The sequence below is a fragment of the Acanthisitta chloris genome, unplaced genomic scaffold (assembly GCF_000695815.1).
Source record: "Acanthisitta chloris isolate BGI_N310 unplaced genomic scaffold, ASM69581v1 scaffold4572, whole genome shotgun sequence".
Taxonomy (NCBI): Eukaryota; Metazoa; Chordata; class Aves; order Passeriformes; family Acanthisittidae; genus Acanthisitta; species Acanthisitta chloris.
The window spans coordinates 220,518-238,519 of record NW_008662053.1 but is presented as its reverse complement, the minus strand read 5'-3'; the positions used below and the strand labels follow the sequence as shown (position 1 = coordinate 238,519).

General features: G+C 37.7%; 1 protein-coding gene across 1 annotated transcript in view; it reads right to left on the bottom strand.

Moving 5' to 3' along the window:
- LOC103798201 (dystrophin-like) overlaps positions 1 to 18,002 on the bottom strand; it is a gene marked incomplete at its 3' end in the record, with an annotated part of 308,111 nt that overhangs the window by 69,605 nt on the left and 220,504 nt on the right. Inside the window, exons 35-37 of the mRNA XM_009070449.1 lie at positions 9,127 to 9,302; positions 1,753 to 1,900; positions 630 to 779 (exon numbers count right to left, since the gene is read on the bottom strand). Of these exons, the coding sequence (XP_009068697.1) occupies positions 630 to 779; positions 1,753 to 1,900; positions 9,127 to 9,302 (474 nt within the window). The remainder of the gene's footprint in view (positions 1 to 629; positions 780 to 1,752; positions 1,901 to 9,126; positions 9,303 to 18,002) is intronic.

The following is an 18,002-nucleotide window of genomic DNA, read 5'->3' as shown; positions in this document are numbered from 1 at the left end:
TATCCAACTCTCTTTACTAGATTTGTTAGTCATTGTCACCAGTTTCCAACACAAAAATATTGTACTTGAGCAATAAAACAGAATAAAATTCTCCCTTACTTCTCTCCATGAGTATAGAGGTTCCAACATGCAAGTGAGTGGTACTTTGCTACACAGAAACCAGAAGTGAATGCTCAGGGTTGGGAGAAGATGGTGGAAGATGAAACAGTGGTTGCATCTTCCAGCTTGGGGCTGGGAACTGGAAAGAACTGGGAAGTGTTTCCAAAAAGAAAACCAACCATTTGCTACTGTCTCTCCCACAGCTGAGTCACAAAGCCTGGAATATTTGCTGCCCCAGCAAAGCTGCCAGGCCACAGAAATGATGCCCTGCATTCCACGTTTAAGTGCGAGACATGTAAGTTAGGGAGCACGTTTGGATGCACCGTTGCCACTTCAGGCACTAATGGTCCTGGTTTGCTATCACTGTTTCTCACAGCAGTGTATTGTACACATTTTTCTTCTTCAGGTTCATTATGCATATAAATGTCTCTTTATACAGAGAAAAATCACACACACCAGAAAACATATAATGCAAATATTCACTGCAGATTAAAATTTGATACTACAGTTCTATCAGTAATATGTCTAACCTTTAACAAACGATGGTTAGCCTCCTTCAGTGTACTCTCAAGCTTATGTTTCTTGTCTGGGTTCAGTGATGCACTTCCAAGTGCTATTCCTCCACTTTCATTTAATCGTTTCAGTATTCCCTTGTGGGGCGGCAGCTCTTCAACTCTTAACTGGAACAGACAAGAACAGCAGTTAAGATGAACTGTGGTAGAATTTTCAGTTCTCTTATCTTCACTTATCGATTTGTATATCCACTGAAGGAATAAACTCAATTCAAGACAAAATAACTGTTGCTTTCTGAATGTGGAAGGCAAAAAAAACAACCCCAAAATAGACTGTATTAGTGAATCCAGCCCAAAGGGAGCCCGAAATGCCAACGTACAGGGGTCTAGAATGTTCTGTTCAGCACTTGCTGAATTTGTTCAGCTTGGATTGCATAAAGAACAACTATCTTCAAGAGGGAACAGAAAACCTTTAGGCATACATTCTATAAGTAATATGCATTTTCCAACTACAGTTTAGTTTATTATTGTGCAAGTTATTAATCATTCTACTGAACCCATTTCAACAAACTGAACAGAGCAACTTCCACTATTTATTAGCAATATCAAAGTGCTATCGTATTCCTGAAACTTTTCCAGCCTTTAAAAACAAATATTTAATATTCTGCTAGGGATCCTTTTACAGCATTTTTAAAAGAAAGTCACCTAGATGTTTAATCTAGCAAATGTTGCAGTGATACTTTAATGAGCTGACACATATAATTATGCATGCAATTCTGGATCCTCCTGTGAAATACTGAACACCATTTCATAAGTGAGAAGTTATAAAATTTTAACCAGACACCTATAGAGAAATGCTGTACAGATAAAACAGTCGAGTTCTGAATTAAGAAATGAGGATGAAAAGATAATGATTAAATGCCTACTGACAGAGTATCTTCTTTTCAGTATATTTTCCATTACTTTATCTGATCAGTATATATTTGTCCCTGGGTTTTGAAATTCCACTGCTTTGATTTATCTAAAGAAGTTAAATGAATGCTGTGTTTGATGGCAGAAACCTCTTCTGAAAATAGCTTTTAATGCTCTTCAATGTAGAATTGATAAAGTAAGCAAACATTAGGAACAAAGCTCACAATACCTTCACTTTGCTCAGGCAATCTCTCAACTGGTCTTCATTCCCTGGTTCAAGGGGAATACCAATAGTATGGTCTGTTTCCTCTAACCATAAAACCAACTTGTTCAAGTCCTCTTGAAATTCTGATACAATATTCTTTTCTTCCTCTAGCCTGTAATAAAAATGTGAAATTAATGTTTCTATAAATTTATTTTTATATTGAAGTACTTATCCATACTAAATAAAAGACTGGGGATAACCAATTCTTATCATTTTTATTAATGATTTTTATAGGCCTACCATACATTTTTTCATATCAAAATTATCAGACCAACACCCTTTTAAGAGGGCAATTAAATGCATTTTAAAAGAAAAGCTCAAGGCACAATTTGCAACACCACTAAATTCATCTTCTGGATTACACATGGAAGGTAGCAAACAACCACACCAGTATTAATTACTCAGACCAGAATTTTGTGTGAACTAACAGCAGAGAAGTCCAGTGCCAGCAACTAAGAATCCTAGCATCAAGTTTTACCAAACTGAAGCTGTATAAGTATGTTAAAAACGTAGCATGGTAGTGGAGAATCAAGTTCAGCATTATCAATATATTATTTCTGGATGCAAAAATATATTAAAGCAGAATGAAAATTAAATTAACTTTCTCTGGTCTCCCATATGTGTCATGATGATCAAAGCCCACAGACACACTGAGAAGTTAAATGGAACAACCTCTATTTTGAGCTACTCTCACATTTATTTGGTTTTGGGGTTTTTTTGTGTGTGGTTTTTTGTTTTACTTTATATTTTTAGGGAACTGTGTTTTGTGATGTCTGACTTAAGCAAAGAAGTCTCTTTAGAAAAGCTGCATGAATAAGCTTCAGGCAAAAATGAATCAATAAAAAGTGTCAGCTACACATCATTTAACAAAAAAGTGGTAGGAACAGTTGTTGCTTGACACACTTGCCTGCACACATGAATGTTCACACACAATCTCAAATCTTGCTCACTTCCCCCTCTCCTGTTTCTAGCTCTCCTATCTCCCCCTTATGTGACCAATAATAAAATATCACTCACTGACAGTATTTGACCTCGTTCATGTCTTAATCCACACTGGGAGAATCGATCGAACCCTCCTGTGTCTTACTGGACTGAGAAATTTAACAGGCAATGATGAAACCAAACATTTCTTAAGGGTCCCATACACACCATGACCCACATAATAGAACATGCATTCCTTAGCCTGACCAGGTTCCCCAGAACCTAAACTTCAGCAACATCTTAATTTTTTTGGTTTCCTCTCACTTCTACTCATCTGTGAAGTGCATAGCTCAGTCGACACATTATGTGATGGTACCCTAAGGATAAACCTGAGAACGATACAAGTTTGAACACATTAATTCTGGCACAGAAAAGGCAAAGCATTCAACTCAATACACCCGAGAGCAAAATTATTGAGCTGGATAGTATTTTGAATGAGAAATCAAAAAGATTTTTTGTCTCCTAGAAGAGATAGCAATTGGCAAGATTCCTTTTTATCTTAAGTACACTGTCAGTTTTAGCACCCTCATGAATTCAGCTGCAATTCTTAAAACATTTAAACTTTTTCTAGCTATGAAGGAAATACTTTTTACTTTGATGACTAATTTAAATGTTGATCAGTAAGATAGGGATGTTTTTAACCTAAGACTCTCCAGGAATTATTTTAGAGATGTGTTACACATACATATACACATAGACACATGCACATATAAAATATACATACATATATATATATATATATGCACTGAAGGGTTACAGAGTTAAAAAAAAAGTATTCCATAAAGATCTACTTCTTTATTCTAGACAGGAACAGTATGTAGCATAGCAATTAAAAGGCCCATTGCAATTAATGGAAAGTGAAGGTGCACTTTCTAATTTACTTTACAATTTGGTCTTGGCCAGCTAGAACATTACTTCTATTATAAATAACATCCTGCATGACAAGTGTCACATTATGCAGGATACTAAAACAAAACACTCTGTGTTAGCTGAACCAGTTAATCAAATTAAAAGTTTTAACTCAATGACTGATTACACCTCTTGAACAAACTGTTTTCTATCACCATAATTACATTTGGAACAACAGACATATTTCTAGGTGTTTAAATTCATGGTGGCAATGAGAAATTAACAGTTAATTGTTATTAAAGGAGCATGGGCTTCCAAATCCAACCTAAACAAACTGGAGTAAGGAACATGAGCCACAAGCTGAATGGGATGTGGAGAGAACAGTTATTGAGAAAGCAAGTGGGAGTATGTGTCACTGGATAAGCAAGTGAGTGAGGAGTAAGCCATCATTCCAGCAGCTGGGCCCATGGAATGCAGCAGATCCAGCCCCAGCACAGCTCTGCATGCTCTTACATCTGCTGCCTGATCCTTATAAACCAGCCTAGATTCCCAAAGAGCTTTTAAACTGCTTCTCTGCAGTGAAGGCATCTACATCCTGGGCTTCTGTTTTCAAAACTTCTACAAGAAATTTTTAACAAAGGTGAAAAATAAAAAGGCCAGTGAACACTACTGTTACAAGTCTGTTGACAACTTCATTTATGAGCCTTCCTCTTATCAAGCTCCTATGTGAGATGCTGCTTCTCCTCCTGATGGACAGTCCCATGCAGCAGGAGTGCAGCACCAAGCTGTGCCACAGCCCTGGGGCTTGCTGCCACAGCCCTGGGCCTTGCTGCCACACAGGAGTTCAAGGGTGTCTTGATGGCAAACCACCACATCCTGCAGTCATCCAAAACTCACCCGTGCCAGTGGGGTGTCTCAGCACAGACATGCACACCATGACACGACCTGATGCGTCTCCGGGGACAAAAAGGCAGAGAGAACTTCTGGTGATGCAGTTTAGAAGTTTTTGTATTTGAAATGATTGCTGGCATATGAAGAGTTAAAACCAGATTATTTTTCCCTGTCTTTTGTCTGAGGTTAGTAGCATCTAAATAAAGGCCACTGTGACTTTGCCTGGTCTCTAAAGCCTCTGTTTCAGTCTGAGTAACACTGTTAGAGTACAAACTCAAACTTCCCCAAAACATGCCAACTTGCAGCAAAATGTTAACAAAAACTCAGTAAAATCCCCAATTTGCTAACTATCAGAGTATCAGACTTTCAATCAAGTTCCACTTTATTCAACTGCCAGGTCTATTTCAAAGTTTTCAGGAAGATAAAATGACAAGATGTGCAAAAATTACATTATCACCTAATTCTTAGCTGGATGGCTTAGACTGCAAGATACAGAAACTTTAAACACTGAATTCAAACTTCTACAGCTTTGAAACTCTTAGATAAAGGCAAGTGAAAGATAACCTACACAAACATAACTCAAGTACAACCTCTTGATCTTCAGTACCAAAGAAAGGAGATTCAAAGTCAATTTTAAGTCTGTGCTTTGCCAGGGATCAGCATTTGACCTTTTAAAACTTAAAACCAGCTTCTTTTTCCTGAAGAGCAGTACAGGTTCCTCAAATTGTTCTGAGATTTAGTTTGTTTGCTTGTCTGTTTTTAATTAAGTTGACCTTTTGTGGTCCAAACAATTTTCATATATTAAATCTGCCTGTATATCACTGAGATTATTATTAGTGTCTAGTGACCCTATCATCAGTTTCAGTTATTTATAGAATATTATGGTTTTGATCTGGTTTACAGTTCTTATTATGCAGGTAGTTTCATATTTTTCCCACATTATTTATGAAAACTGGATTAACATGTTGAAACTCTTGGAATGATATCCCATATCAACCTTCCCTTTTCAAGTCAACCAACCACGAGGTTCATGGTTCCTACAGGAAATATTTTGAATTTACTTAGTTTTTTAGCAATGCAGTGATGGTATTATGTTCTCACATAGAACACATAGTAGACCATTTAACAGTGCTACCTCAGAAAGGTGACAAAGTAATTTTATAGAATTTCTGCCCCTGTCCCCAAAATATAATCAGCGCAATAGAAGACGAAGAAGGCCTGAGCGTGCCAGGAAAGCTAACACGAGAGAGTGCCACCAACACTGCCAACGGAGATGGGAACTGAGGGAACACAGAACACTGGTTCCTTTCTTCACTCCATTCACCTCATACTCCCCCAGGTTCCACTGTCATCAGATTAAGATTCTATAGTGCTGAGCCATAAATTTTTTTTCCCCCACAACGTTCTGTGGCCAGAAACCTCAGATATTCAGAAACCATAATGTAAACTTTAAATCCATTTTACTATCTCAAACTTTCAACAAAAAACATTGTCAGTGATAAGACCAGGATCACTTTGCAAGAAGCTCCGTATCATCTAAGCATGGCAGAGTCTGTTTATCTGAAATATTCATTGCCTCACATTTGTCTCTGATGACGATCATCTGCCACTTGCTGCCCATCTGCTCAGTTCTGGAGTTCCCACCATCAACTCAGCATTTGACTACCTGAAACTTAATGTCATTGGCATCCATGGAAATGTCACCATACACCTTCTGTCTTCAACTAAATTCTCACATTCAAGCACCTTACAAAAATATCTGTGTTGCTTTCTGTTACTTCTGCAGTCTCCCCCCACAACTGATGGTCAAATTCAGCATGAGAAATAAGTCAAAAGTGGATTGTCCATGCCCCACTTATAAACAGTGCAAGATTATCAGAATCGATTTCTTCCATCTCGGTAAGCAATAGCAAAACCAGACTTCACAGTATATTAAACTTCCTTGTCATTTAAATAATGCTTAGCAACATTAGACTTGAATCCAAAATCACTGTCACATTTCATTTCTGGAATACATTCAGTCGCTAATTTCTTCCCACTTTCTTTATCTGGAGATCTGCTGAGCCAAAAGATTTAATAGAAAAGAAAATTTCAATTGATCACTAGTCCTCTGACCTACTGAAAATCAGCTTTCAAGGAGGAGAACAATGTATTGACTACAAAAAAAACCCCATTAAAAACTATTAAGAATTTTAGAGTTCATTTTCTTTCCTGATTTGAAGAAGGTTCTAAATGTTAATTTATTTCTTTTTCAGTTTTATATGAAAATGCATTATACACAGTCTGCTCTCCCTTCAGCATCAACTTCTTCCATTACGGTTTCAAAACATGGTTAAATTTTCTAACTCTCAAAATTCACTTAAAAATAAAACCAAGAATCCCCTTCATAATAACAAAATTCTTTTAAGCATAAACATTTTAATTTTTAGGAAAGATGGACAAATATTAAAGGACTATTAAAACTTATGTGATCAGGAATACAAGCATTCTGACAGCAGGTGTGGGTTTTTTTCTTAAATACTCTACTAAAGTTAATCTGGAAAAAAGGAGTCAAAATACATTAATTCACCAATATTAATTGTAATTCATATCCTACTGAGATGCGTAAATAAATTTGACATAATACAGTGACATGTAATGGGCAATGCCTTCATCTGGGGAACATAACTGTCCTATTCCCACTTAACAGACCCTTGGCTTCCTTAAAATATAGACTATGTCAAGAAATTCCAGGCAATACAGCTAATGCTGCCTTGAGCTAAAATGGCATTCAGAGAGACATTTCTACAGGTAAATGAAAGAATGTGCAATCCCAGTCTTTACCAGAACTGGAATATATTTCATATTCTCAGACAAAGCTCAACCATGGATCTTCTTCTGTGTTGCTGAAGCAGCTGAAAGGGTTATTAAAATGATGTGTTATTGTTTTGTGTTGGCACTTACATAACAAGTTAATGCTTGGAAACACAGATGGGTTTCCAATGTACAAAAGAACAGCTTAAATGTGACAAATAAGGGCCAAGGACTCCCTTGTGTAACAAGCACCAGTACCATCAGTACCTGGAAACTCAGCAGAAAGAACTACTGACACATCTGTGAAGCTTCTGACAGCTGCAGATTACTTGTTGCACCTCCTTTTGACACAGAATCATTTAGGTTGGCAAAGACCTTTAGATCACTGAGCCCAAGCATTAACCCAGCACTGCCAAAGCCCACCACTAAACCTGCCCTAAGTGCCACAGCTCCACATCTTTTAAACCGTCCAGGGAGACCTTAGAGCACTTTCCAGTACCTACAGGAGGATTACAAGAGAGCTGGACTTTTCACAAGGGCATACAGAAATGGGAAAAGAGGGAATTGGCTTAAGCTGAAGGAGAAAATGTTTAGATTAGATATTAGGAGGAAATTATTTACATTGGAGTGGTAAGGCACTGCAACAGGTTAACCAACGAGGCTGTGCACTGCTCATCCCTCAAAGTGTTCACAGACACACTGGATGGGGCTCTGAGCAGCTGGGCCCAGTGCAAGGTTCCCTGTCCACAACAGGAGTGTGGAGCTAGATCATCTTTAAGGTCCCTTCCAAACTTAACCACTCCAAGTGATCCAAGCACTTCCCTGGGCAGCCTGTTCCAACGCTTGACATCTGTTCCAACGTGTCCCAAGGGAAACCTTAATCATGACTCAACTTGGTAATAACCTTCCAGGACACTCCCAACTCCAGTAAATAGCTTAACAGCTTTGCCCCCTCATGCCTCCAAACAGACAAGTGGTATATGACACATCAGAAGTAACAAAACTTATTGCACAGTCCCAGTTCTTCTAGTACATCTCTGTCACTAATTATATAGAATATAAAGAATATTCTGGGTTTTAAAAAAAAGTGCATGAGGAAAGCTCTCCCAGTATTTTCTGCTGTATTTTAAAGAGGATGGCATATCCAGTTATGCCCAGCCTCTAGGGTAAGAATACATGCTTCTAGAAAACCTAGTATAAACAGGAAAAATTTTTAAAAAAATTGGAAATCTCTTTTTAAAGGTGTAAACCCATTTTTATATTATCTATAGCTCAGACTATGTAGCTTTCTGTAACTGCATGAGAAAAACAAATTGATCCAACAGTGGTTATAAATAACATCAAATTGATCTATCCACTCTTTTTATCCATCTTATGAAATGTAGATTTTATTGGCATTAATGATGATAAGTGAATTAGATTAGGATTAACTGTACCAATTAGCTAAGATATTAGTACTACAGAGATACATTTTAATGACATACAATCAAATAGAAAGATTATATATCAACTGTAAATTCTACAAATGAAGCTCCAATCTGTTCTACTTTTAATTGAGCAATAATGTATGTTTGGTTGGTTCTTTTTAAACATTAAGAGTGAAATCATAGAAATGTGAAGTATGGAAGAGAGTGGTGGTCACTGACAGGAGTAGGTAGAAAAGAAGAATTGCACAAATTATATTGGATGTGAAATTTAATTACTCATAATTACTTATATACAGGAGAAGTCTAGAAGTTGAGAGCACTTTTGAAAGTTTGAGCAGAATCAAATCAAAAGTAACTACAAAGAAATTCACAATATTTTTCCTCCCATTTAACCTACCTCTTTTTTTTCTCCACCAGCTGTCTGCAGATCTCCTGCCACCGGCTATTCAAACTTCCCAGTTGTTCCTTCAGCACCTTAGCATCTGCTGTTGATGACTGCTCAATGATCTCCTCCCCAGTTCCATTCAGTGTTTGGACAAAAGTCTGCTGTCGCCCAATGCCATCCTGAAGCTCCTGCAAAATACCCAACACACACAGCATTCAGAAAAATCTCAAGATTGACAAAAAATGCTTCAGCACATACTGGCCAGATGGAAAGAGGCAAGGAGCACAAAGGGAAATTCAACTCCTGGAGCTCTAAAGGTTTTGGAAGTCAAATTTGTAGAAATTAGTGGTTATCTCTGCAGCAGCTTTTCTAAATGACAGAAATAATGACAAGTCAACATACTATTACCAAGTGAACTGTTAATTAAAAGGCCATTTAAATACTCTAACTGAGCTTTTTTCCTGTGTTCACAAAACCTTAAAGTAGTTTTTATCCCTCCCCAAACATACACACACAAAAAAGCTACCAGTACATGATTTCTGCACTTATTTCAATTGACACCAAATTAGCCAGGGGAATTCTCTCACTTATCTCATGACATATTATGTAATGCCCTTACTTACAAAGTGAAAGAGAAAATAACCAGCTCAGTGGCAGAGAAGTGGGAACCTTGCACAGGATGTGTAGGAAGGAGAAGTGTGAACTTCCACTAGAACATGAGAGAAGGCTTCTGGCCATCTGCATTTCAGATCACCATAAAGAACCAAATTTGAGATTATTTTTTTCCAGGTACTATATACATTTGACACATTTCACATGATAAACAGAAATACACATGCTGATAAAGTTTGTCTAGATTCCATGGCCACGAGAAGGATTCTTGCTGATAATGCTTACTGCACAAAGCAGAGCTTCCCATGAAAACATTTACGTATTTTGAAAGTATTTTTGTACAAAGTGAAGAAAAGGGTTTTTTAACTGTTTTGCTCAAAGTCACACACTCACCCCAGAGTTATGAACTGCAAAGATGCTTTTGACAACTTCACACTGAGTATCTAAAATCTGTTAGCAGGTCTAGTTTCCTATCAATTTCCTCCCTATCCCTGTCCCATGCCCACAGGAGGGCAAGATGCTGGGAGCCTGCAGGACCTTGGCTCCCATGGCCTTACGGTCTATGGCTCTACAGAAGGAATATTGGCATTGAATGTTTCTTGTAGTTTCACCTGACATTTTAGCCCTTCAGAGAGAAATGGCAAAGCAAAAGGGCACATTGCCCTTTGGATTCCCAGCTTACTCAGAAAGCCTTCGGATATACCTATACTGGAAGTTACAGTTTCTAATCACTTCATGAACAGAGTGAGCAAGCAAATTTAATGTTTTAATTTTTTAATGTTTATATAATATTAAAAATAAGACAACTCAGCAAAGGCCTCCACCATAGCAATACAAGGAGGAATTTTTTCACACTGAGGGCAGTGAAATACTGAAACGGTGTCCAGAGAGGAGGTAAATGCTCCATCCCATCCCACCCCTGGAAACATTCAAGGTCAGGCTAGACAGGGCTCTGGGTGAGCCAATCTAGCTGGAGATGCCCCTGCACATTGCAGGGGAGTTGGACTGGATGACCTTTAAAGGTTCCTTCCAACCAAAACCATTCTACACTTCTATACTCATACACACAGAGCTAATGACAATTGAGTGAAGATCCTTTTATGTACTTTTTGTTTTAAACTTGTTGCATATTTAGCTACTAAGAAAAGCAGAAGTTATTATAAATACCCATCACTTTAATTTTCCTTTCTTAGGATTCCCAAGCATAAGCAGGGAATGACCAACCATTAAAATAAGGACAGTGGATAAAAAGGAAAAAGAGGAAAGATAAATTCTCAAAGGAGTTTCTTACTGTGAACAATTTCAACACTAGTTCTGACCTTCCCGAGTTTATGTAGAACACTATTTCATTGTACCTCCAAACATTCACTGGTGTCTTCATCACTATCAACAGATCTGTGACTTGTAACACTGTTCTTAAGATATTTATAGAGATAAGATAGTTACAGAGAATATGAACAAACAAATCACAACTGCTTGTGGCAAAGTTGACAAAGTTGTTAGGAACACCATTATCCTTTAGAAAATACTTTCCAACTATATAATATGTTGCTTTCCCAAGAAAATTAAAGGTCTGAGAGACCCTAAATCTACAAGCAATCCTAGTATCACCTTGGCAGAGGTTTTCAGTTTATACCCTAAATATGAGGTAGGAATTCCCCAAAAGGGAGAGAAAACAAGAATATCACACGATCCCCACATGGTTTGGGGGCTGGAAGTGACCTTAAAGATCATCTAATTCTAACCCCCCCCATGGGCAGGGACACCTTTCACTGGACCAGGTTGCTCAAATCTCCATCTAACCTGGCCCTGAACACTTCCAGGGAGGGAGCATCCACAGCTCCTCTAGGCAACCTGCTTCAGTGCCTCAGCACCTTCAAAGTAAGCAATTTCTTCCTAATATCCAATCTCAACCTGCTTTCTTTCAGTTTGAAGCCATTCCCTCTTGTCCTGTCACTACAAGCCATTGTAAAAAGTCCCTCTTCATCTCTCTTGTAAGTTGTCTTTGGGTACTGAAAGGCCACAATAAGGTCATCCTGGAGCTTTCTCTTCTCCAGGCTGAACAATCCCAATTCCCTCACCCTTTCTGAGAGTATATTTAACAGAAAAATACATTTGTCTTCCCTCTCATCTTTTTTTAATTTCCTTCCCATGCTGCTTTTCCTTTTACTATTTTCATTTGAATTTTTTCAGAGATTCTACTATGTGCTGCCATTTTACTTCTCGCTCTAATTTTTCCTTTTTTTACCCTCTTCCAATCAGTCCTGTGGCTTGCTTTCCCCTAACTACACCCAAAGATCAATTACAAAATGCAATATGGGAGAATCTTAGCTTGAGCCTTACTCACAAGCTTGAGAGAAGTATTTTGTGTTTTGGCAGTTGCCATTATTGAGGTAACAGCTTATGAAGTTTGCTTTCACTGTTATGCCACTCCTTTTCATCTCTTGCTGCAATACACTTATTTTTATGAACCTGCATCCTTCAAGGAGCCAAAGCAGCTTTCCCCTGAATTTGGATGATCAGTGTATGCCGTGAAGTTGGGTTGTTACCAGGGCACACCATGATGCTCAGACTAATGACATCTAAGAGTTACACTGCACAAATTTCTACACAACTGTGCACATGGACTTCAGAGCCACTTTTCTGTATCCAAGTCCAACAGATAACAGCTTTGGACACCTAAAGATGTCTGTACCTTGGTGTGGGGCAGTCTCTGGGAATCCCCTTGGAACACAAGCATTTGAAAAGCAGCAATGTATTCCTGTTGACTCCATCAGAGGATTTTACCTAATAAAATGAATGTGAACCATATGCTCACCAAAAAGGTTTCTCACTGACATTTGATTCTCTTTTTAAAGCCCTGACTATGCCTTCCTTTTGGCTTAGACAGCTGCCAGTAACGTTATCTTGCCAAGAACAAATAAAACTGACAAAACACTCCTATTTTGTGAAATCCAATCCTATAGCAAACACTTTTACCTACTGCATAAACAATATGCAATTATAAAGAGTTATGGAGTCACAGTTTTATGTAATTTTTTAAACTGAAACATCAGTAGTTTTTTTTGGTCACTTTAAGGGATGCTTACTAACTGTTCAACCTATGTTGTGATACTAATACCACATATTTGCTTAATCTACCATCATCAATATAATGAAGAGTCAGTTATACTTTATGCTAATTTTTCCCCCTCAAGAAACAATTATTAAACTTTTTGCACACAAACAGAAATAACTTATCTAATTGACTAAAGATTTCACCAAGCAATTGTAAATACATTACAGCATCACATTCCTAATTGCCACCTTCTCCCCTGATGCCTGTCACACTGCTCATGACAACTGACCAGGCAATATGAAAAAAAGAGAAATTTTTTTTCCCCAATAGATTCCTAATATAAATTAAAACAAGCAAGGAAAAAAAAAAAAGAGTTGAGTGGATAAGTAAAGAGTTTGATTGCTTTTCCCATATTATGTAAATTAAACATTGACCAGAGCCTTACCCACTTACCTAAGAGGGCACCAGAATGGCATCATTTTGCTTTGTGTGATGTTTCTTAGTTAATTTGACCATGTGTCATTTAACTCTGTCTGCAATCTGATTTCCTTTTGTCATTGATGGAAACAGCATTTTAGAGTGAAACTTAATCAGAAACTCTTCTATGGGCAATGTTAGGAACACACTCATTGTGGCAGACAAACATGCTTAACAATAATTTATTGCTATGGAAAAGCCCTGTAGCAACATGAAGAAATACCACAAACAAGCTAATTTCTGTCAGAGAAAGTAATGGTCACAAAATGTTTTAAGAGAAAAATATTGTATTGCCTTTCCATCATTTAGGGTAAGGTACAGATTCAAAAAGCAAGTCAGGGTACTAGGCATCACTTTCTGGAACCTCTAGTCTTAAATTTAACATTAATGTGCTATTCTTAAGTAATTTACATAAATTTCTCTTTGCTTTAAATTGTATAAAACAATAAGGTTGACATAAGTGTGTCTACCCAGATGCAATAATATAAATCATAGAACTGTGAAAACATTTAGTGGCAAGCTATCCCCCAAACAATTTGCTAGCATTTGGTTACCAGAATGAATTTACCCATTAAGAGTATGTACCTCTGCTCAAGATTCTATTAGAAATAAGGAAGAAATTAATTTTCTAGGCAGTTAAATCCCACTGATTTAATCTGGAGACACATTACTGTCACTTTGTTAGGATTAAAACAATCAACCAAGGGTACATGTTTTTTCCTAGCTGCTGTGTGACAAACAGCTATGCAATCCTTGCTGCCTTGTGTGCATTGTGTTACTATTCTGAGTTATGGGAACTCAGGACAGCTGACGGAGACGGAAGACGTGAAAAAATCAGTAAAAAATGGAAGATAATGTTTGCTAAGGAGGTGACAATATTTGAAAGCAAAGTGCTCCCTTCTTAGCACAGATTATAGGAATTATTATGGTAGAAATATTTCTACCCACTCTGTACAAGAGAAGCATTTGGAAACGCTGGGTCTCAGAAGCATTGTAAAAAAGATATGCAATGGGTTCAGATGGGAGTGGACCTTGGCAATTTAGTCATCTTAGAAACTATTTAGATAAACAGTATTGTCTTCAAATGCTGACACTTTGCAATCAAACCAACTCCTTGTGGTTTCATAACGATTTTCACCAAGAGATTAATAATAACCATAAAAAAGAAGATCACTTTCCTATTATGTCCAGTGAGATGTAATTGTTAAAATGGGCCATATTCCTTTAAATTCACAGTCCATGTCCCTTCCTAATGTGACACAAAATTGTGCTGAAAGTCATCTCAGTATTAAACTGCAAAGTGCATGACCAGAGGTCTATTTTGTGTTTCTAACCCAAATTACACAGTTGCTTCTTATTAGTATATTAATTCAATTTAATTTTAGAACTGATTCAGAAATACTGCAGGGAGAAAGAAGAGCCTTTTTTTTTCCTGCAAAAACCCACTGCTACTGCATACTAACTATAATGCTGCAGGTCAAACACATAAAATTGAACTGTGAGTCCAAAAACCTACATGCAGATTTTGCTGCACACGTGTATTCCAATGCAATATATTAAATTCCATATTGATGTAGCATCAAAATGTAAAAACAAGCCTCTCCAAAAACTTTTCCATTTACCTCTACATATAACAGTACTAAGTTTTGACTATGGCCGGATTCGATACCACATTTATTTGCAAATTCTGCTACTCGCAACATTTTGCTATTTTACCTGCTCTGCAAAGCTCTAACTGAGCAAACAATGTCAACGATAAGAAAAATTGCATCCTCCATCTTCAATCTGCTTCCACCTATCACAAATCAAACTACTCACATAATAGGTCTCAGTATAATAAAAATAACAACATGGCCTAGTTTCTTCAAACATAGCTTATGCTGAAGTTTTCAAGGACATCAGTAATACTGATAGATTTACCTTAATATTACAGCAACGTTTTAGCTAAATAAGTGATTTTATTCCAACTCAATCTGAACGCAGTTCTCAATTTTTTTCTGCCATATTTAAATCAATTTTTTTTCAGTTAAAAGGAGTTTCTACACTTTTGTGATTTTGCAGCTTTTCCTGATTCATACAGAACTATCTATACCATTGCTTGAGCCAAGTCATTTCCTATTTACCTCTGTGCATCCAGAACTAGAAAACTTCAATTGGCTTTCCTATGGGATCTATAGCTGGAAAGTATCAGCCCTAGTCAATAACTGAGCAGCACTGGAATAAATACTTGTGCCTCAGCTTCCTGTTTTCTTTTCAAACAAGATATTTAAGCTGTGTATTTTACCTCTTTCTTTTGAAATTGCTAGATTGTTATTTGTCAGTGCTTCTGGACACAGAAAAACCCCAACCCACTACATAGAAGTAGCAGACTGGAAATACTGAGCAGCTACATGTGTTTACTCTCTAGTGCAGGTCATTTATAGCCTCCTCTAAGATAAGCTATGGCAGGTATCTCTCCTGTCAAGCATCGGAAAGACTATTTATATAACCCTCTGAATTTTCATCCAAATGTTTTACACTCCATTTCAAAGTATGTTAAAATAGTACATACGTTTTTTCAATCAGAAAATCCTTGTGTGTTTGTTCTACATCACTAATATTATAAACATTATTTCAGTCAGTACAAGATATGTTTCTGGATACTTTTTATTCTGTGGAAACTACAAAATCAGTCTCATATGAGACAAAATAAAAACCTACCACTAATCACATTGTGCCTGCTGGTAAGAAAAAAAGCTTTGGACGAGTGGTCAGTACACACTGACTTGACTGCAATTGTCATACAGGAATAAATGTATCCTGAGCAATAAAAAAAATTGTGGAAAATTACTGTGGTAGGAGAGAGGATGAATCGGTTTAAGCTTGCAACTGTTTGCATACAAACAGCTTCAAGTGCAAAGCAAGTAAAATCATATTAGGCACCATGTGCAGCTTTGCTTAATGATTTACCTGTTTTACATCATTGCATTATGGCCTTGATTACAGCAACAGGAGCAAACCACAGGTATTGGTTCAATGAGATTGAGCAGACAAAATTAAAATATTGCCTGAAAATTCAGTTATGTTAAAACCAGAACAAAACAAACCAAGCCAGTGGAAATACTCAGTTTTCAAGAAGAGAAAGAAGAATGATTAGAGCAACAAAGTTGTTTCCCTGCCTTGTGTAGGAAGTATAATACAGCACAAGGTCAACTGTCTTAAGACAGACACAAAAATTCCTAGCAGATCATTTACCATGATTTTGACAGCCAGAATTAATTGTCCACCTTCTGCTTCTCCTCCTCCTGCCTCCACTACAGCAGCATTTGCCTCAAGTCTCTGAGTAAGGTTAACCAGTGGGAGCCACTGGCAAGGGACAGGTTTGTCAGCAGCTACAATATCCTCTTTATTCTTCCTCTGTTTAGATCTTGCTGGTCCTTCCTTTACCTCATACATCCACCAACTCAGGATTCCTCAGAGCTGTTGCTTTAGCTCTGTTGGTGCTGAGGAGAGAGTTTCTGTCCCAGTGGAGTCACACTAATTTCAGTGGACTGGTTTGACTCCCCACAACCACCACTGGGATGTTTCTCAACCCCTGCCACACATCATTTTCCTCAGTATTGGATAGACTTTAGCTTGTGTATCCAACTTGTTCCTTCTTCAGAGTGTAATTATAGCGTTGGGGTCTGATCTTTTATTAATTCAAATGCTTTCCTAAGCATGCCAGTGTTGCTACTCAAGGGATACCTCATTTACATATTCCCATAATTTCATTTCTGATTACTAAATTCATCAGCTTGCTTCAAAGTAGCTCATATTATAAACATAGTAAGACTTTCAGGAACTGATGTTCAGTGCATATTTAATATTAACATTTTTCTCAGAACAGCACCACATTTTCAAAATACAAATCAATGTGTTTAGTAGAAAGTTTACTTTCAGCAAAAAACAAGCATCTCTACATCCTGATCTTTTAGGGGAAGAGAAACAGGCTGGTTTAAAACACCAATGCTTAGAAGCAAAAAACCAGTAATTCAGGAAATGTTACTTCTCTTTCTGAAGATGTGTCACTATTTCATAGACTTGTTACAAACAGAAACAAAAATAACCCAACAGACATTGTTCACATTTTTTCCATTACTGAAATATTTAGTAAGGGCTATGGGTGGTTTCCTAGACATCTGACCCATATACATTCCTGAAGCAGAAGCATGAAGTTGTAAGCTTTTTATCATGCTCAGCTTCCCTGACTGATGGATGCTGAGGGGACTTGGTACTGCTCTGAACCAGATTGAGCAAAGTGGCATTGAGGAAAAAAATACAACCCTGTACTTCTGTCAAGTAACACTGCACAGGGAAGAGGCATACTTAAGTAAAAATTGGACTCTTCTCTGCTTTCTATGGATATTGCATAATGTCTGCTAACTTCCAAGATTCAAGAAGTGCAGTGGTGATTGCCCTGTTCCTCCCTGTGCTGGTACAGCCTCCAGCACTGTGTGCAGTTTGGGAGCCACAAGGTACAGAAGACATGAAGCTCTTGGGGAGCACCCAGAGGAAGACCATGAAGATGGTGAAGGGCCTAGAGAAGAAGCCATACAGAAGCGGCTGAGTTCACCTGGCTTAGCCTGGAGAAGAGGAGGCTGAGGGAAACCTCACTGCAATCTCCAGTTTGCTCCCAAGGGAAGCAGAGGAGCAGGCACTGACCTCTTCTCACTGGTGACCAGTAGACAGGACCCAATAATGGCATGAGGCTGTGTCTGGA